A 21,223-nucleotide genomic window follows, 5' to 3' on the forward strand; every position below is an offset into this window, starting at 1 on the left:
CGTGCATGACGACCAGTGCAGGGTGAGCATATATGACTATTTGATGTCATGATAGGTTAGCGGTAGTTGGTTTATCATGGGTAGGTCTGCCGTTAGGTCTGGCACGGTCTGCTTGTATATATTATATTTCCCCTGCTATATAAAGGGAGAAGGAAAGTTCGAAAAGATACACGAAAAATACTCGGTAACAAGTTCATCCACATAATATAGGATTATTATCCTATAAAAAATTTAAACCTAAATAAATTATTATGTTCTTAATCGTTCAATACACACCCGTAAAAAGCGTATATCAAGATTTATTGTCAGGGATGCCGAGCGACATAAATGGGCCGAGACGGATGATGCCTCTGGGCTGATTCGAGGGTGGGCGGCGAGCGGCTCGCGTCCGCGTCCGCGTGGGCGGACCCGAAGATTGCCGCCGAGCGTCCGAGCCATTTCTCCTCTCCACCGTCCTCCGTCCCGAAGATTGCCGCCGAGCGTCCGAGCCAGTTCTCCTCTCCACCGTCCTCCGTCCTCTCCGCCGCCTGCACCCGCTCCTCTGCACCCCTGTGCGCCGCCTGCCCACGTTCCTCTCGGCCCCCGTGCGCCGCCTGCCTCCGCTCCTCTCCGCCCCCGTGCGCCGCCTGCCCACGCTCCCGGCTCCTGTCCGCCCAACTTGCGGGTTGTTGGTAAGAAACCCTAACTATATTCACTTTCCCCCCGTTTTTCTAAGACTAATTTCCCTCAGATGTTTAACACTTGAGCTATGTGTTGGAGAGGCCATGGCCCCCTCTTGCCTGTGCAAAGCTCCGTCGTTGAAGATTGAGCCACATCTTCGATTTAACATCATTATCACTCCTTCAAGCAATCTACTTAATATTGAACTTTTAAAGCTTCGATGAATTTCCTGATTGTACCTATTTATTATGCTTGGATAATTCACTCTTGACAATTTTCTTATTTCATCCAGTTTTTTTCCAAGAATGTGCAAATGAAGATCATAAAGCGCTTGCCCAAGAACGTCCATAGCTCCCTGCACTCAAGCATTATTCTGTCTGACCTACCAAGGGTTGTTGAGGAGTTGATGTATAATAGCATTGATGCAAATGCGACCAAGGTATACATATGGAAAGGCAAAAATAATCAACATATAGTGTCTTTGATGATGTGTGTTACCATTTTGATACGCTGATACCCATTTCAGATTGACATCGAAGTCAATGTTAGAGCATGTTATGTAAAAGTCGCAGATGATGGTATGCACTTACCTTATTCCTTTGATTTCTTACTACTGTGAATTACATTTACAAAAACTTATTGCAGTACTGTACTAATTGCAGGTTGTGGTATTACTCGAGATGAATTAGTTCTCTTGGGAGAAAAATATGGCAAGTCAGAACTTTCCTTGTTTTTATTCATTTGCTTACCTATTGCCTTTTACTATACTCAGCGCTATTGACCTTTACGTAATAAATGGGGACTGCTGGATTTTCATCTGATTCCACAGATGCCAGATGCAGAATAGTGAATTCCTGTTTCGCTTAGATAGTATTAATGGAAGTGACATCCATACTCTGATATTTGACCTTGATGATTGCCATGTGTGCTTATTAATTGTGAATTTCCGACTGTCAGACACAGAACTTTGTAGTCAATAAAATAAATAGGATTTTTTTTTTGGGTCGGCCTGCTATTTATTGATGGAAACAGATTTGATTGATAAGTAAAACGAAAATTACATAAGCGATACAAAGTTTATTTATGTCCTATAATCATCATTGAAATTGAATAAAATGGACCCTTTTAATAATAGCAAGTAGGAAACCCTGCTGCCAGGATCAGAATTGATTATGTTGTTTTTTATTTAAGTGCAACCTCACTGCCTGAAATACGTGTAGGTTTCAAAAGAATGAATATACTCGATGGCATTATGTGGTCTTAACCGTGCTAATGATGTATAAATGCCTTCTGCTATGACAGCAACATCCAAGTTCCATAATGGCATGGGTTTCGGGGAACTTAGTTCTAGAACTTTCGGACAAAATGGAGAAGCACTCGCGTCACTTTCTGATATCTCTGTGGTTGAAGTTAGGACAAAAGCTCGTGGGAGACCAAATTCATACTGCAAGATAATAAAGGCACTACCTAAACACTGAACTTCTTAAATTCTGTTCATAATTGTGATCTACCCATGGTTAGTGTATCTGAATCTCTTCTGGCGATCATGCAGGGGTCCAAATGCTTACATCTAGGAATAGATAACCAGAGGGAATTTGTCGGCACCACAGGTAGTTCTATTTTTTCTCCATGAAACAAAGCAGCACCACTCTTATCAATGCATGCTCACATATTATCAAAGTAAGGCGTACTAGTTTATTTGACATATACATAATACATGTGAACAGTGAGATGATAATAATCTATCCAAGTCATCTGGGTTACTTATATTTCTGTCATATTATCGAAGCTATTTATCAGGAAGCTTTCACCTTTGTAGTTATTGTTCGGGAGCTTTTTTACAATCAACCGGTACGGAGGAAACAAATGCAATCTAGGTATGTGATTGTTATAAGTACTATTCATATGCAGATGCCTTTTCTTATTCACAATTTTGCTCAAAAGATTATTTGATCAATATTTCTCACATCATATTTTGTAGTGAGAGAAGAGAATTATATAATGTTAAGAAGTGTGTCCTGCAAATTGCGCTTATTCATCCACAGGTTTCGCTCAGACTTCTTGATATTGACAGGTAGTTTGACGTGCTACACTTGGTATTTAACTTTTTACTTACACTACATTTTCACATGTACAAACATGCATTGACATGCCGTTTTTACAAATGCAGTGAAGATGAGTTGCTGTACACAACTCCTTCATCATCCCCTTTGCCCCTTATATCAAATAGTTTTGGGGATGATGTCTCTAGATGTCTTCATGAAATAGCGATCTCTGATCAGGACTGGGTTCTTTCAGGGCACATATCTGCACCAACAGATTTGTTCTGTACGAAGGTAAAGTCCATGTGTAAGCTGTGAGCTGTTGAAACTAAAGTTAGACAAATTGTTTTCACCAAAGTGCACTTCTCCTTTTCAGGATTTCCAATACTTGTGTATCCTCCTCGGCAATCTCTAATATCTACTTTTATTTACTATCATTTCAAATTCTTGGTGGCATCCTTGACTTTCCAAAGACATCAACTCAAGATTCGTGAATAGAAACCCGATCCACAATATGCTTAATAATCTGGCAGCTAGTTTTCAGTCTTCTTTGATAAAGAGGAATGAAGAAATTGATGTTCGGAGCAGGAAGAGGCAGAAGACTGACGTCTACCCTGCATATCTGCTAAACTTGTGCTGCCCTAGATCTAGCTATGATCTACATTTTGAGCCTACAAAGACCATTGTAGAATTCAAGGTAATTCGCTACAACTCTATTCTTTTGAGTTTCCTTGTGTATGGTAGGCTTCATTTGTTATTAATGCTCCTGTGTGGGTGGGACAAATTCTCAGTAAAAAGAGTCTTATGCTTTTTTGGAAATATGATGTTGTTTCATCCCTAAATAAATTACTTTGTTATAGCTGGCTATTTGATCTTCCCTTCTTCTTTTGCCACTTTTCAGGATTGGCAAACTGTCTTGTTTTTCTTTGAACAAACTTTCACAAACTACTGGAAGAAGCATGCACTGCAATCACCAGAAGGTTAGAAACTGAGACCCCAATTTTCCTTGCTTGTTTCTTTGTGAAGCGAACAATTCTGGGCATGAATGCATTATTATTGTACCCTTCTCTATTGCCAGACAAAGCTTCTGCTGATGGTACCCATGTGCCTCTTACAAATGATGGTTGATGACTTCGTGAACATACTTCATTTTTTTGGTTTTATTGGTCCCTTTTGATCTGTTAACCTTCTGATCTTTTCTCATATGGTGCTTGTTGCAGTGAAACTGAATCAGGGCCTCCTAAAGCATCATAATGTGCAGAACAAGGAAGACTATGTTGAATTCCAAAGCACTCAGCAGAAGAATGCAGTCAGAGGCACCAATTGGGATATGAATGCCACAGCAGCACTAAAAGACTTGCGCCACATTTCGTTTGATACGGAGCCATCCATACGTCATGTCTCCTTTTCAGAAAGGATCACTAACACATCCCAACACAACGACAATGTTGCCACTATTGATTTCAAGACTGGGTATAAGCAAATGCATTCTCCTGAAAGTGGCATTTCTCGGTGGTTGGAGGATGGTACTTCTCAGTTAGACGATGATCTTTCGAGTGTTAATCCAACTGCTTGGAAAAGACGAAGAACAGAAGGTATATTTCATGAATATGCATATTCTGGTAATTTTGGAATGTCGGAAGATGTACCAACTGAAGGTTTTTTACCTCATGAACAAGAATCTGAGTTGATTGGTCCAGGACTTGAAATCCAAGAATCTTGCTTCAGGGCTCTCAGTAGACCAACTAGAATGACCTGTGATCTCGTTCAAAATCAAACCAATGTAAAGGAACACACATCGGGCTGGGATGGATTCTATGTCGAGTTTGACAAATTAAATGAAGATTGCCTACTCAATGAAGCCACAGAGACAATCACTGATATTTCTTACCCTGAGATGTCACAGTTGAGTGATCGATTTTATCATGATGATGGTAGCAGCAGCACCTGCAGAGGCTTCTGTAGAGTTTTGAGAAAGTGCAGCACCAGTAAGAAGTTAGGGAATGCAGCTGGACGTGTTGAAGGCTTTGATGCTGATACTGTTAGCCAGATGAACTTCCCTGATATCCATGCTCCGTGGGACAGTGACTTCATGGATAGATCCTCCTTCAAGTATACTCACCATCATTTTCCCCATCCATTCTCGTTGGCTGATACACCTTGCAGTCATGCAAGGACTGACTTGAAATTTCACAGGAGATCAAATAAAAGCTTTGGTTTTTGGAACTGCAGAAAATTTGACAGCGATCTTAGATTTACTTTGGACAAATTTAACAATGATTCGTCAATAATATGTGAAGGGACTAAACATTTGGATAACTTTGACAATGAAACACAGCTTCTTAAGTACTTCAATAATGATTGTTGTTCTACCGACCAGTTTGGTTCTGAAGATGATCTGATAACTTGGAAATCAAAATTTGACGTGAGATTGCCAGATGATAATTCTCCTGAGAAAAGTGCTAATGGTTGCCATGTGAATGTCCCTTCTTCTCAAATGGCGAATGGCAGCACGCTTACTCAAGATCCGCTGAATCAACACAACTTTGGATGCGATCAGCGATACAGGCCTTCCAAGGGTAATAGGAGTCATTCTGCTCCACCATTTTATAGAGGTAAACGGAAATTCTCTAGATTAAATGAGCCGCTGACCACAGATGGTGACAAAGATATCTGCATTAACAACCCAGAAGGTACATCTTACAACCTTAGCCACTCTTTGTTAATTGCATTGTTATGAGTGCTAACTTTATAGTCTTCTAATCAAATGCAGATAATGCACCAACACCTGTGGATATCTCACCTATGAGCGCAGCGCAGCCTATTCCTGAGACTGATAGCAGTGAATGCCGAGACCTAAATTTCAGGTGTGCTGCTCTTGCCTAGTTGTCTGCATCTACCTTTAATACTTGAAAATGTCTTTCTAAGCCTGTTACTGTACATTTGTTTCTCTCATTTGGGCCAGCTCGAATGGGTTTGTGAAAATGTGTGAAGATGCGTGTTCTGATGGGCTTGAAGATTCTTCTGCTCAAATAAAATGGCGAGATGACTCTGGCCAGCATACAGTTAAGCAAGCGTTAAAGTTCTGGATACTCGCATAGAGGAACTTTCATTTGTCATTATTATGCACCTTTTTCTATTCTTACTGCTTTATCTCCTTTTGTAGGCTTTGGAGTTGCCACATAGTCCTTTCAGATGCTATGATGATGTACTTAGCATTTCTTCTGGGACCTTACATCTCTCTTGTAGCTCACTAGTTCCTGAATGTGTTGACAAGAATTGCTTTGACGAGGCAAGGGTTTTGTTGCAGCTGGATAAGAAATTTATTCCCGTCATATCTGGGGAAACAATCCTCCTTGTTGATCAGGTTCATTTTATTTTATTTTATTTTTGGCGAGGGAATCAGGTTCATAGTTGATCAAATGATAATACTTTTTAGCAGTTTATTTGTTCCTGTTATTTTCTGTAATAATCATTTTATGGATATGAAAACTATTTTATTGATTATTGTATTTGTAGTAATCAAATTGTGGGCAAATGTTCATGATGTGGACCTGTTGCTGCTTCTTTTTTCAGGAAACATTTTGGATGAATTTATTATTACTGCTATAACTCCACTATTTATAGGGAAATACTTAGTCTTTAAGAATTCTTAAGCTTGAATATATAAAATAATTTTCAATAAATATGTCCTAAAACATTTGTATTATATTTCCATTACTGAAACGTGGAACATGCATTTCTTATGTTCATCCAGAACTAGGTAATACATGTGTGCTGATGAAATGCTTTTGGTTTTGAAAGATTTAGCAAGTTATGTCCTCTTTTCCTTTTTTACAGCATGCAGCTGATGAAAGGATACGTTTGGAAGAGCTCCGTAACAAGGTTGTTAATGTTATAGTGACCAGGAACATCTCTTCAACCTTGTTTCTCTTTCATACTCATTTAGTGATATGATATGCAGGTTTTATCAGAAGAAGGCCATGGAATCACTTACTTGGACTCTGAGGAGGAATTAGTATGTCATATTTATTTGTCAGCATTTGCTGCATTATGTCAATATAACATTTGTGAACATGTTTTCATACTAAGATGTGTCGTATTTTACCCCATTTGTTTTCAGTCTCTCCCTGAGACTGGGTTTCAGTTGTTCCAGAAGTATGCCGAGCAGATTCAGAAATGGGGTTGGATCATCAACAGTTGTAGCAATTCCTCTGAATCATTCAAAAAGTAGGTGCTTGACTATCATGTGGATGAAGGCTTTTTTGTGTGTTCTGGTTGTGTCTTTAACTACAGCACTCAAATTCCTTTCAAATGACCTGAGACTTGCTGTTCTGTTTAGGTTTTTTTTGCAATTTAGTTAATGTCAATCGTACATTTTAGGTTATTATTATCTGAGAATAGTTTGTGCACATGGTACATAACTTAAAGAATTTCATGATTGAAGCATTCAGTGTTAGGCTGTTAGCATGTTCTTGCTATTAAAAGGAATTTAGCCTAGCTCAATTGGTAGGTTCCTATCTTTTTAAAATACAATATTTACCTAGTTCCTCGATGGTAGTTTCTCTTTTTTTTCTTATTCAGCTATAAATGGTTCGATCCACCATTCTCTAACTATTCTGAGAGTGCAAAAACCAATCAGCTCATCTGTGTATATTAAATATATGACTGTCATTTAGTCATTTGCTTTGTATTTTTCAGGAACATGAACATTCTGAGGAGACAAGCCCGTCTTGTTACTCTTGTTGCTGTAAGGAACCTTTTCTTCTGTCCGTACCATTCAACATGTTTTGTAACCTTTGCTGATTGCACATTTTTTCCTTAACTCCTATCTGCTGGACAAGGTGGCCTATTGATTTGTATTTCTACATATTATCTGTTTACTTATTGGTAAATTATGTTATAGAACCCGTTAGAAGTTATTTGATACCCGTAAATTGTGCATAGACCACTTATCACAATAAGTCAAGAATGAAACGGAAAGGCAAAGCTAGATCTGCGTCCTGTCAAAAGTTCATATCAAATATTTAGAGGTAAAAAACAAATTTCAAACACAACATTTTGCATGATATTTCCTTGTAATCCTCAGGTCATGTAACCTTTATGATATCATTATGTCTTTTGAAAATCAACAAATTTAAGAGATAAATGTTCTCATTGAATTGGGCCTTCACAAGAGTTCCTATTTCAGGTAGTCATTGTGGGGATTTTTTTTATTGTTACTTCCTTTTTGAAGTGATATTGTTATATCAAGCGTGAGAGCGGAATGCATTTTTTCTTCTTATTCGGTGTTCTGTACAATTTTATTCCCAAATGCTGTTACAAATAGCAAGTATCTGATTAAGTCTTCTCAGATAAAAATGTAATGCGGTATTCTTGCACACTAAACATCATCTATGCTACACAGGTTCCATGTATTTTGGGTGTCAATTTAACAGGGAAAGATCTTATGGAGTTTATTCAGCAGGTAACTGCTGTTATCTTATGATGTTCATCTTAAATTATTTTTGAAGTCTTCTCATTCGCTTAGATTCTCACATAATCGGGTCTATGAGTGAATGAGCCACAGATTTTTATCTGCATGCTATCTGTAATGAAGCAATATGTGGAGATTCTGTTACAGTTACTTCATTAACCATTAGTCATCTTACATATTACTGTTTCTACCAGCTTGATGAGACTGATGGGTCGTCAGCTATCCCCCCAGCAGTTCTCCGTATTCTTAATTTCAAAGCTTGCAGAGGTTACTACTTATTTACCCCCTATATTCATCCATAGTCCAAGCATTTCTTTATATTTAAACTCACTTCATTGATGTTTCTTCTTGCCTTATTATAGGCGCGATCATGTTTGGTGATCCCTTGCTACCATCTGAGTGCTGTCTGATTATTGAAGAACTGAAAGCAACATCTCTATGCTTCCAGGTGATGGTTGAATCCTCAGTTCTTATTTCTGCTATTACTCTGTGGTTCAGTGATGGAAGCTCCCTCCAAATAAAAACCTCTCTTGCAGTGTGCCCATGGGCGCCCGACCACGGTGCCCATCGTGAACATTGCATCCCTCCACTACGAGTTGGCGAGGCTCGAAATGCTGAGCGGGAGGCAGACAGAGACTTGGCATGGCTTGGAGCACCAAGGACCCAACCTTGAGCGCGCTCAAACCCGCCTCAAACGACTGAGAAAGCTACGCCGTGGCCTGTAGCTGTAGGACAGTAGGATATTATGTAAATCACGAAAAAGGGAGTGTGTTTTGTATAGTTTGTAGGTAGTGGAATTCCGCTACTTTACATACATTAGACATTCATTCCTGACGAAGAGGAGATAAAATGGCGCCCATCACCGTGTGTACCTGACGGGTGATCACTGGGGTTTGCCATGGCGTATATTGTTGTAAACTTGTACATTGTGGTTTTTTAAGGACTATTCATATCATGTAAATATGTACATCTGCATCTAACCATGCAGCAATGTGATTAGTTGAAATTCAGATGGCTGCGACATCTTTTGAACCCGCCTTGTCTGTAGTTTCTTCTAGCGAAGACCAGAGACATCTCTAGTGGTCCATAATCTATCAGGCTTAGTACACACAGTGACACAGGCCATGCAAGGAACAGATGTATTCATAGTTTTAGCACTAGCACCACAGTGCAAAGGATAGAGCTTCTGCAAATGAAAGTTTTTTTTTTTGAAATTACATGTTTAATATCTGAATGAATAGGATTGCTGGATGAGACTAGTGTACAAGACGTCAGGTGAAGGAGACGGCCAGGATGCGGAGGCGCTCGACCGAGATGACATCATGAAACGCACCCGGACGCCGGTGAGGCGGTGACCGGAGTGGCGACCCGCTGCCGAACACCGACCAGGGGGTTCGGAAGACCGCTTGATCGGACTTGTGCGGCCCTGATTGCGTGGCCCGGGTATGCACGACTGCGTCGTTGCCAAACAGTAATCCTGCCGGTGCCGTGCTCCGAGTCCATGCGCGACAGGGCGCCATGATCGCCACCACCTTGGGCGTTGGGAGGTATTTCACAGCACCTCCGCCGCAGCAATGACGCCTCTGGACTCCGTCGTGCCGTCGACCACGCGTGAAAGACGGTCGCTGGTGGCGAGCCTCCGCACGAGGAAGCTGCACTGCGGGCGACGGCTGCAGCGACTAACCCAGCTGATCTCGGTTACGAGGCGAGGACGGCGCCTGGCGCCGGCGTACCATTGTCCACGGACAAAGGACGCCGAACGGCCTTAGCCCACCTGGACGACACCTCTAGTCGGAACTCGGAAGATAGACACCATGGCTGAAGCCGACGACCTCGCTTCGTGGCCTCCGCCGGCGCGGCAGGAGCACTCCCTGGTCGGTAAACGAAATGCTGTCCACCCTTGTTCCTGCTGAACCTTTAGATCGTAGTTGTACGGCTCAGATATACGCAGATCCGAATGAGGGGTATTGTGTAAACTGTGTTGACCGCAGTCCAAGTCTCAGGTGGGCAAATTTCTACCGTTGGATTGAAAATGTACGATCCAGATTGCGGTCCCTTGAGAAGCTGCGACCCAATCTCGAAAAAGCTTCGACCCGCCGTAGCCGTGGAAGCGGCGGCTCCGGCCTCCGGCCACCCCGAGCCCGTTCGCCTCAAACCCCTCGCACGGCCGCACACCCAAATGAGAAGAAGAAGAGGTCAGATACGAGAGAGATGGAGGCGAAAGCGGCGGCGGCGGCCATGGAGCTCCAGGTGTGCTGTGCAGCGCAGCGTAACGGTGGCTCTCCAGTCCCTGTCACTCACCTCGGTGATGATTTTGTTGATGCTGCGCCGCACGCGAGATTCTCCGAGGGAAGTGAGATGTCTGGGAAGGCAGGCACGCGATGGGGGTGAAGCTGCAGTGCGACGGCATGGAGGCGCTCCCAACTGTCGCGCACGTGCTCCCGCAGCCGCAGTCCGTGCGTATGATACAGAGCTCCTGCCTGCTCGCACCTGTCGTCGTTCATTGACCGAGGAGGCGGCGCGCCGGTGGAGCAGTACGTAGTACGCACGCTGGACAGCGCGCGGCGGCAGGGGTGGGCCGTGAGCACACGCGCTGCTCGAGTCGCCCACCGGCATCGGCGAGTCGCTCTCCCTCCTCTGCTCCGTGCCCACCTGGCAGCGACACTACATGCTGCCCCTGCCGCTGGCGTCGTCCTCCACGGCGGCGGCTCCGTCCTCCACGGCGGCGGCTCCGTCCTAGACGACACCCGGGCCAGCAGCAGTGGACGCTAGGCCATCGTTGCCCATCTTATGGCAATAGAAAAGGACTATTCCAGAATGTTGGAATTGATCTCGACCCATCTTACTATAGCTAACAAAACCTAGAGGATGAGTGAAATCTGTCTCCACCATATGTCTTGATCGGAGGTGTAACTAATAATTGGTTATACTCTCGATCCGTACAGCGCCAAAATATAAAAGGGGAGGAGCAAGCACCCTTGATGACTATTTCTCACGTGATCTTATCTAATCCTAACATACCGAAACCCCACTATCATAAGGGCGTTGTAATATGTCAAAGACTGTCGTCGCTATCACCATCGGCCACCACTATGTCAGCTACGTCTGAGCATCACCGGCAGACTACACGTAGGGTTCACAAATGCGATTGAGCACCAAAATGTGATCCCCTCGAATTACCAATATTCGCAAATATCAAGAAATTCGAGTAAAAATTCAAATGAATTCGTGTGGTCAAACCTAGTTGACCGAGGCAAAATCCACTCAAATCGGACTCCCAAAACGCGATCGGTTTCATCAATATTCAATCAAATTCCATCAAAATGCGATTGAATTCTTCGCATTTCAAGAATGTCGAGAACCAGTCTAATTCTTCGAAAACCGAACACATTTTTTGCATTTTGGTGAAGTTCAACAAAAAATCAAAAAATAGCTCAACTTTGTAAAATCAATACCTAATTCATCTGAGTTTAAAATCAAGTGAAACAAAAAATTTTGTTTCCTTGTAACATGATATACATGATAAAAGTATTTATACTCATGAAAAAGTTGAATGTTTTCTGTGAGAAAATGTATTTGCTAAACCTAGTTAAATGTATAGTTAATTATTTGCTAATCCAAAAAATAATGAAACCAATTTTGTTAGTTTTCTTACATGATCATATCTTTTAAAAATACATGAACTCATGAAATAGTTATTGTAACATGTAGGATTGTGTAAATGTGTTGCAACTAAATTAATTCATAACTAACCGATTCACACCTAAAAATTAGTGAAACCACTTTTATTAGTTTACTTATACTATACTTTATGTTGGAACAATAATGGTAGACATGTAAAACTTAATTACCATGCTGTTTCTTAACATGTTAACTTTACGCTTATGAATTTTGTAAAAATCATGGAGAAATTAATAAAACTCTAAATGAAATAAAACAATTTTTAAAGGGCCAAATGATCCTAAGAAACTCTTAAGATACATCATACACAGGAAAAATATGTATTTGCATGTTAAACTTTTCCTTAACATGATGAGTCAAACCATCCTATTCATATGGCTCATTTTAGTATTTTTCTTTTTTTTTCAAACTTCCTCCATAGAAAATATGATGCAAGCGACATTAACTTTGAATTTTTTTCGCATAAGATCTTATAATCGTCTCTAGTATTTTTAGAACTTTTTAGATTTTTTTTAATTTTTTGAATTCAAATTTCAAAAACCAGTCGGTTGATATTTGCACATTTCGAGTGTATTTGCAAACCCTGACTGCACGGCATCAACTCTTCACCGACCGATCATCTACATCACCGTTCTACACCAACGTCCACGTTTACACTGACATGATCACGCTCTTCATCCTCATATGATGGCGTCACCGAACAATGATATGTTCTCACGCTTCCACAATTAAGTGTGCCTGATGTTAGGGCTAATGATCATGTGAGTTAAGATACGTTATTAGCTTTAACACCTGTAGTATCTAGCTCAGCTCTGCTGGTGGCCTCCCAACAGAACTTGTCCAGGCCATGTCAAGCAGTGTTGGTGATAGCCTGCCACCAGATCGAACTTCACTGCTCACCTTGCGCAAGAAAATTTGACGAGCAAGTGCTGCTATGATAGTTCCTGTGATAAACTATATATAGCCATATGCTCTGATAGTTCAGTTCCTTTGATAGATGTATATAGATAACATGCCATCGGTTACTACCGAAGGCACTCACCTGATAACTGCAGGTAACAATCCAGCGGACCTTCATGAGAAATTGGCACAATCTAACCAAAACTGAGGAGAGAATCTGCAAAACCATCATTGAGAAGGAAAACATGAAGCAACCAAGGCTATCACATGCAAGTATGCAACTAGAAGTGGCCACCCCCAACTTTGCTCAATACGATTGCTGCATTCTATTTGACCCGTCATCTCTTCCTTTTGATCCTTACAACATGTACTTAATCCAGAGTTGCACGCTCCTTCAGTTGATGAATCAGAGCGTTATCATTCCTGCACCTCAACAGACAAAGGAGGATCCTGGAGTCGATCAGATTAGTTTCAGAGTGGAGGCTGGACGGTAGCTTTAAGTCCCATGACTACGCTGAGGCATATGTGTTGAAGTCAAGTTACAGGCATTGATGTGGGACGCTGATGTATGAGGATTCAAGTGATGAGAAAAAACATCTTCAAGCGAAGATGGTAATGCGGATCATCAGCTGTTGTTTGCTACAAGGCGTTGTTCTGAAGTTTGGACTGAAATATCTGATGGTGTGATTGCAAATTGCAAATATCTGCGTGGATCAATTAGAGTAGCTGTTCCCTGAGCTAAGTGAAATGTAAAATGCATGCCGTGGCAGTGCAATGCTGATGCAAATATATAGTTGACGATTGTGTTCCAATGTCAATTTATGTGTAGTCTTGTTTGAGGAAACCATTTCCTGGAACACCTGACATTGGGAATCTGTGCAAGGATGAAAATTTGCAATGTTAACCATGCGTGAATAAACCTAGGGAAGTCCAAGGAAATTCAGGACACCTAAGAAATTTCTGGGCAGATGCCTGATGAGTACATGTGATAAGTTTGCCGTGGCGGCAAGGACTTGCGGAGTGCCTGATAAGTTGGGAACCGGCAACTGTCGCCATCCTACAGTCCTATTCACAGCGGAGAAAGGTTAAAAAAGAAAAAAGGCAACGCAAAAATTTTATTATGTAGAGCTCCCGGCGAGGATCGAACTCGCGACCTTTCGCTTACGAAGCGAACGCACTACCACTATGCTACGGAAGCACCTTTTAACCAGTAATTCATTAAAAACATAATATATATTAACTTCCTGCCTGAAGCAGCGCAACGCGTTCAACACCCACCCTCTGCTGACATCCTGCGCTCAAGGCCCGTACGGATGTCACGTCCTAATCCAAAATGGCGAGGCCCTTGCCCGTCCAGGGGGTTCGGCCTGCCACCGAGACGCGGCGTGCGTCACCGGCTTCCTACCACGAGGGCATGAGATCAGTGGCTTCCTTACCACAACTCAGTGCGGGACGCGGCGTGCGACATACCACGAGAATGCGCAGCTGGACAAAAGGCATACGATGTCATTTGCCTTTCTCCAGCCTTGAGTTGTTAGGCCACGTCCAACGGATTCCTCTCGAGGATGAAATTCTCGTCGTGAAGAGATTTTTTTCTCTTCAACGCTCTAACGGTTTCCTTTCATAACGAGATTCTCAGAGTCATTCCGTTCAGGACGGAATTCTCTCTCTCTTTTTTTACGATTCTCCTCGAAGGGAAGCTGTTGGAGATGAAAGAAAAAATAAAGAGAATGAGAATGGGGAAAAGAATCGGGAAGGAAACGAAATGAAGAAAATATGGTTGGGAATGGTCTTAGGCCACGCTCCAATAGATTCTCATCGTGAATTAAATTTCCGTTGTGAAGGGATTTTCGTTCTCTTCAACGCTCCAATAATTTCTCTTCACGATTCTCTTCACGACAGGATTCTCAGAGTCATTCCTTCAAGACGAGATTTTCTCTACTTTCACTTCGCGATTTCTCTCGAAGGAAAACCATTAGAGATGCGAATAAAAAAACAGAGAAAGAAATCAAGAAAGAAACGGAATGAAGGGAATATGGTTGGAAATAATCTTATTCACCATTTTGCCAATGCCTAAGATTCGACTAGTTACGAATGCTGCACGTGTCACAGTGTGCAGCCACTCAGATTCTCTGTCCGCGTTGACGCTGCAACGAATCGGATGGGATTCAGGCTGTTACAGAACCAAGCATTGCGGCGGCGGGTGCGACAGTAAAGTACTGGCCGGGTTGCTATTCACCAGTCAAACACTACAGCAGAGGGCAACGAGCATCAAACATAATTTCGACTCATCATGAACAGACGTCGACTCATCATGATTTCCCAAGGATGCTTGAGGTCATCCCAACACCATTTGTTCAGACTCTATGCAGCAATTGAATGTAGGAACCAACAGGTAATCAGGCTGATGACAGCAAAACATTCATTCAGACTAACGACCCAAAGCAGAAAATCTCGCATCGCAACATAGAGCGATCCGAATCACCATCAAACAGTGAACACAAACGAGAGAGATTCTATTCTGTTCTGGGACTTAAAAAGGCACAGATACTTGGGTAAGTACAGATTGAGGATTGACTGGTCAAGTGCCGAAGAAGCGAACACTACAACTAAACTGCATCACCTGAAGACAGCACTTGCACAGACGGAAGGGGGGCGTTTCATCCTACCAACTCGAGACGGGGACTACTACTAAATCTAGAGAGGTTAAGGAGCAGCGACTGCAACGCCCGGTCACGCCGACGACGGCGACTTCACTACTGGCAGCGACAGCTTGGTGAGGAAGAGCTCTATCCATCACTCGTCTCCCTGCGAAAACAGCATCAGTGAGGTTGGAATTCAGAGCAACGTCAGTTAACATCAAGGAAATGGGCAGCAGCAGCAGCAGGAGACTCTCACCTCCACGCTGCCCTCATCCTCGTCGTTCACCTCGGACTTGGACTTGTCAGAGTCACCAGACGCTACGGGGCCTCCAGACTGCAACGAAGATTTCAAAGACAGCACACATCACTCACTCCGATGCAAACCACACTATCGAATCTGCGGACAATGGCAGGTGCAGAGGAGAGAATGGTATACCGGCTTGTTGTTGTAGGTGTCCATCTTCTTGTTGTACTCAGCCTTGAGCTTCTCGGCCTTGGCCACAAACGGAGCCTTCTCCTGCGTTACAGCACACAGCAATGTTAGAAGCACATCTCGATTCAAATTTCAAAAAGTAAAACGACCACATCCAACACTGAATGGACACATCTCAATGTGGAGCAGATCAGAACAGCAAGTAAAAGGGGAAACTGAAATTCTGTCCAGAAATTGGAGCGACTAAACTGAACTAAATGTGCAACCGCATCAGACATTTTTGAATCAAAATCTCACGGGTGAGCAAATTTCAACGTGAAAACACATATTTGAACTAACTGAACCCAACTCGAATTCCACGGCATCAACGCATCATCACCATTTGAGCATACAATAACCAAACAAGAGGACTAGCCCCAGGCATCAGCAATGTCATAGGTCTAACACCGCAATAAGTAAGCAGAAGATGTATGCGCAACGCAGGTAACCCAAACCAATTTAAAACGGAACATGCATCCAACCACCACCAAGCAGCATAACGGATCCAAACAAACTATGAATCGAACATTTCGCAGGGGATGAGATGGTGGCAACTTACAGCATCAGACATGGACTTCCACTTGTCACCACCTGCCTTGCCAATCTGCAATCCACAAAAGCACACGAATCAGAACGCAAATTTTCACAGCGAAATCAAAGCGAAATTTCGAATCGAGACGATGCTTACCACAGAGACTTGCTTCACATTGGGGTGCTTCTCCTTGTAGTCCTTCCTGAACCCTTCCCTGCAAAAAATGAACAGACCAAGCCGATCAGAACGAATTCACAACTAACGCGAAAAAAGCCACACAATAATCGCACGAATCTAACACTCACATGAAAACGAAGAACGCGCTCGGAGGCCTCTTGGGCTTGTTCGGGTCCTTCTCGGCCTTGCTCTTCCTCACCGAGAGTCTTCACCACCACCAAAAGCAACAAAACACCATCGAAATTTAGGAAGCGTGCCCATCAAAAAAACCCCACCAAAACGATCCCAAACCACCGCGAAACAGCAGAAACCGTCGAAAACAACACGAGAATGGAATAAGGAAGCGGCCGCATCGGATCGTACCTGGCGTCGCCGCGGCTGGACCTCGCTCTCGCCTTCATCTCGAGACCTACCAAACCGAACCAATCGAAACGAAGTGATTAGCAACGACCCGCACCAACAGCCTCAAATTCGAGGCGATTTGATCTAGGTTTCGAGCTCATGGTGTACCTTGGGGTCGGATCGCGACGAGGGTTTGGGTGTGCGCGCGCTCGCGTGTGCAGGTGTGCGTTGCGTGATGCGACTGGACAGGAGAGGGGTCAGAAAGGGGCGGCTTTTAAAGGCGGGGGCGGTGCGCATTTGCGCGGGATCTAGAAAAATTTTCGCCACGTCAGCGATCCGGGCGCTCGCCTCCCATTGGCCGCGCGGCGCGCTGATGGCTAATGCCTTACTCTACGATACCGTCGCCTAGCCTGCGGTCGCTGCTCCCATGACCGGGAGGTCGGAACGGAAGGGGGCCCATTTGTCAGTGGACGTGTGGGTGGGGCTCGGGTTATTTTGGGCTGAGGCGGGAGGCCTCCTTTCCTTTTCCCTCCCCGTGCTTCTTGTAGGGTCAGTTTGGGCATTTCGACACTCGGTCGAAGTTTCCAGGACCGCGTGTCATTTAAAGTGGGGGAATTGAATTTTACTAAAATAGTTTCATTAGCAGTCTGTTGTTAGAGCTCTGCTAGTAGCTCTATGACTGGAATTAAAAGCAACTGTATTAAATAATAATTTTTAGTTTTTAGTTTTTTCAATAAATTTTGTGACAGTAATTCGTGATAATCCGAATATTTTGAAAATAGATTTTCTTTATTAAAAAAATCTAGAAAATAGAAAATAGTTTATATAAATGTTTTCATATTTTTTAATAGGTTTTTAATTCTATTTTATTTCTGAAAAATAGTTTAAGGATAGAATAAATGTTTTTATTTTGAAAAATAGTTTAGAAAATATATATTAATTCTAATAATATTTAAATATGTATTCTTTAATAAAATAAATATTTTTAATTTGTTTTGATGCATATAAAAATTAGTTTATTTTCAAACAAATGCAAATAAATTTCATAAAATTGTTTTAATCAGTTTTATTCTATAAAATAATTCTAAAATTTTTTGAATAAATTTTTTAAGCCTTTAAAAATTAGGTTTAATTTTAGAAATAGTTTTTTGTCATTTTTTGTCGTTTAAAAATTCGTTTAGCCGTAGTTTTTATATCGTTGCTCCAATTTGGGCGGTTTTTACGCTCAAATCTTCCTAAAATCATGCTCTGGTTTGTTCTAGTGTTTGTTTTATGTGTTTGCTTTATTTAGTGTTTGTTCTTAATATTGTTTGTTTGCTCGCTTATAGAGAAGTTTATCCTAGAAATGTTCGAGAACATCCAGGATCAAGACTTCGGAGATTTTGAGCAACTCAATAAAGAAGGCAAGTGTCCTTGAATATTTTGCGTCTATTTTTATAAAGTTTTGATTTACAAATTGCATGCTCGTTAAACATGATATCCCATTTTTAGTGTTTATTTGTTTTTCATAACTTTCCTTGTAGCCATAGTCTGGTTGTCATGTTCTGAGTAGAAAATGTTTAGTTGTGCTTACTCATGGGTAGTATAGGAAAAATGGTTTTTGGTTAATAATGTTAAACATGGGTAAAATGCTTAGACTTGGAAAGTAGGGGCTGGGCAATTTGACATGTTGGTTAGCTTGTGGATATGTTCCAGTTAAGAGTATTGGCTTTATTGGATATCAGTTATCTCCTCATGTTGGATGCTAGCGGTCTTACTCAGACCATATTAAGAACCGGTTAATGGAGTGACCGCCTATGAAGATATTACAACCACAAGTCTAGTATAGAACAGGTCTAGCCGAGTAATTCGTTATTCTCTCAGCGTTGTGAAGGTTATTTGAGGGTACGGGAATGAAAGGATGTACTTCTTGGAATCGTAAGGCGCAAGAGGGGCTTCTGGGGTTGAGGATGTACTTCACTTACGTACGGTGGTGAAATCTCAGCGGATCGACACGTGCCGAGAGATGTATTCGAAAGACTTTGCAGTGGATTCCTAGCACACACCTCAAAAGTGTGCAGGAGTTATCCGTCGGCCAACAGGTACTTGATAAAACAGGAATACACGTCTTGTGGGTAAAGTGTACAACCTTTGTATAGTGAAAAACTGATATATTAGCCGTGCTTACAGTCATGAGCGGCATGAACTACTCACATGATTAGTTGGGTGGTTCCCGGGTTAGTTTTTGGTTGGATATGGTAGATCATAGTGGTGAAAACTATGATTCAAGTTAGCTTTGTTTAAAGTTGGTTGGAACCTCGGTTAGGGAGCAAGGTGGTGGGAACTTTAACTCAGATCTTAAAGAATCATTTACATAGGAAATAGATTGCCTTTATATTTGTTTTACTACTAAAATAGTATACATACAAATAAACCCCTGAGTTAAACCTACCTTGACTTTTAGCTCATATGTCATACTTTTCTACAGTTACTGAATATTACATATACTCACGTTTGCTCTCTCTCGTAATCTTTTTGTGCTCAAAAGGTGAAGACTACGAGTACTTCCTAGAAGATAGAGGTGAGTTCTAGGTAGACGCCTTTTCGGTTGATTGCCTGTGGAGTTGAGCGTCGTGCTAAGTTTATTTCTACTACTATGTAATCTTCTTTTAGATCCTTAGGTTATTTATGTAATAAAGTAATATTGTAATAATAGATATTATGTCTACTATTTACCTATAACGTTACTACATTTGATTTGATCTTAAAACTAGGTGTAACAGTAAAATGTGTCATTGCCATCTCCACCCTTCGTTGCTCCTCTGTCCAAAGTATGCAGGGATATTTGGGGTTGGAAGTGTAGTGCTTCCATTATCCAAGGCGGACACAACGGATGACATAAGTGGCCTATCATCTGGGTTTTCCTGAACACACAAGAGTGGCACATGACTGCAAAGAAAATTTTCATCTAGCAAGCTAGTATCCATAACTGATGGGTCTGCAAAATCTTTTGCCTTCCCTTGTTTTCACACATTCCATGCCTGAACCAAACCAAAATCAGTTGGATAGTAACTTTAAAAGTTTCAAACCCCTAGACTCTACTTAATTTGCAACTTCACAAAGAAGCATGAACTCACACAGATTATAAAGTTTGGAAAACCCATTATTTCATTAATAGCACTTCTATTTTTACCCGTTACAACCTCCACGAGCAGTACACCAAAGCTATAGACATCAGACCTGATGGAGAAGACGCCTTCCATTGCATTCTCAGGAGCCATGTAGCCATTGTTGGCCAATCTAGGAACAATTTTCTTGAACTATCTGCATACATAACCAAAGATAACGAAGTGTTTGTTTTCTGACAAAACGGGGAGAAGAACTCCCGGTTGATTCTGACTGAAAAAAAAAATCGCGGCGACGTCATGTTACAAAAGGGATGGGCGAAAATTAAGAAATTATGACGCATCTACGTTGCCTCAATCCAAACGGAAAAGGATCATGCCAGTACCCAGGAAAGCTCTCTGCAGGCTCAATTATGAAAGCTACCCACCTGGTTTCGAGTCCCAGACTCGGCACAATGCTCATATTTATAAAATAACTATATAAATATCCATGACATCATATTAGTATAGAGATCGAAAGTTATATTTTCTTCGTCTATAAAAAGACTCGATTATGAACGCAGAAGGTAAAATAATGCAGAAGCTTAGAAGTCCAGTGGGTTTGTTTTTACAAGTTCAGACTATGTTTTGTTTTGACATTTCTGCTGTTCTTGTTGGACCGCGCGGTAGTTAGGATGGAATTGTCACTGCCGCTATGCATTGATCAATACTAGTGACGGAAAATCTAAGCGCCTGAGCGCGCGGACCTCGTAGCGTCAGAAATCATTCGGCCTTACGCATGGTTTACCATTCCAGAAGAGCTATTTTTTTAGTTGCCGTGTAGTACATGGTCAACAGCCCAAGATGTTCGCTTCTTCCTTTCAAGCTGCATATGAACGCATACTCTTCAGATCGACCAACTAGTTTGCACTCACCCTGAATGTTGTCCCGAAACAAAAGAGAAGCTGAATGTCAACACCCTGACGTTGTCCACCGTGCAATCTCGAAATCCAATAACCACTCTCTAAGCGTGCCGCTGAATTATTGCTGCCTTTCAAGAACTGATCATCAGTTTTTGGTGCAAGAACGACAAAAAGGAAACACCGTCAATTAATTAATTTTATCTAATTCAAAGCCATTTCATTGAGTTTCTTTTCTTTACTATGGCACTGTTTGCTAGATGACCCATCTATTACGGATACTTGTTTGCTAGATG

The 21,223-nt window shown here is 41.9% G+C and overlaps 2 protein-coding genes and 1 non-coding gene across 7 annotated transcripts; 1 reads left to right on the top strand and 2 right to left on the bottom strand.

The window, feature by feature from the left end:
* The first annotated feature begins 353 nt into the window (after window positions 1-353).
* On the top strand, window positions 354-9,203 carry LOC133901390 (DNA mismatch repair protein MLH3). 5 transcript variants are annotated; one of them, XM_062342762.1, is made up of 25 exons: window positions 355-671; window positions 731-1,099; window positions 1,187-1,238; window positions 1,323-1,370; window positions 1,963-2,120; window positions 2,213-2,270; window positions 2,480-2,537; window positions 2,642-2,734; window positions 2,831-2,996; window positions 3,079-3,094; window positions 3,176-3,399; window positions 3,604-3,682; window positions 3,781-3,825; window positions 3,923-5,395; window positions 5,476-5,569; window positions 5,668-5,767; window positions 5,869-6,069; window positions 6,543-6,587; window positions 6,667-6,720; window positions 6,826-6,932; window positions 7,404-7,452; window positions 8,110-8,169; window positions 8,373-8,445; window positions 8,541-8,626; window positions 8,715-9,203. In XM_062342762.1, exons 2-25 carry the CDS (start codon window positions 974-976, stop codon window positions 8,901-8,903), a joined length of 3,654 nt encoding a protein of 1,217 aa, XP_062198746.1. In that variant the 5' UTR covers window positions 355-671; window positions 731-973; the 3' UTR covers window positions 8,904-9,203. The 5 variants fall into 5 exon arrangements, with proteins under 5 accessions (XP_062198743.1, XP_062198744.1, XP_062198745.1 ...); XM_062342759.1 differs by having other exon boundaries at window positions 354-671; window positions 6,667-6,932; XM_062342760.1 differs by having other exon boundaries at window positions 354-671; window positions 955-1,099; window positions 6,667-6,932.
* A 4,682-nt stretch (window positions 9,204-13,885) lies between these two features.
* On the bottom strand, window positions 13,886-13,957 carry TRNAT-CGU (transfer RNA threonine (anticodon CGU)). The gene has a single exon. It is a non-coding gene; the product is annotated as a tRNA-Thr (tRNA).
* Window positions 13,958-15,254: 1,297 nt separating this feature from the next.
* On the bottom strand, window positions 15,255-17,183 carry LOC133901204 (HMG1/2-like protein). Its single transcript, XM_062342487.1, has 8 exons — window positions 17,093-17,183; window positions 16,946-16,991; window positions 16,711-16,788; window positions 16,562-16,619; window positions 16,433-16,477; window positions 15,838-15,918; window positions 15,658-15,735; window positions 15,255-15,567 (listed from the first exon to the last, which is right to left on the bottom strand). The coding sequence occupies exons 2-8, from the start codon at window positions 16,981-16,983 to the stop codon at window positions 15,556-15,558; spliced, it is 390 nt and encodes a 129-aa protein (XP_062198471.1). The 5' UTR covers window positions 16,984-16,991; window positions 17,093-17,183; the 3' UTR covers window positions 15,255-15,555.
* Window positions 17,184-21,223: the final 4,040 nt, after the last annotated feature.

The sequence above is a fragment of the Phragmites australis genome, chromosome 20 (genome assembly GCF_958298935.1).
Source record: "Phragmites australis chromosome 20, lpPhrAust1.1, whole genome shotgun sequence".
In the NCBI taxonomy this organism is placed as follows: Eukaryota; Viridiplantae; Streptophyta; class Magnoliopsida; order Poales; family Poaceae; genus Phragmites; species Phragmites australis.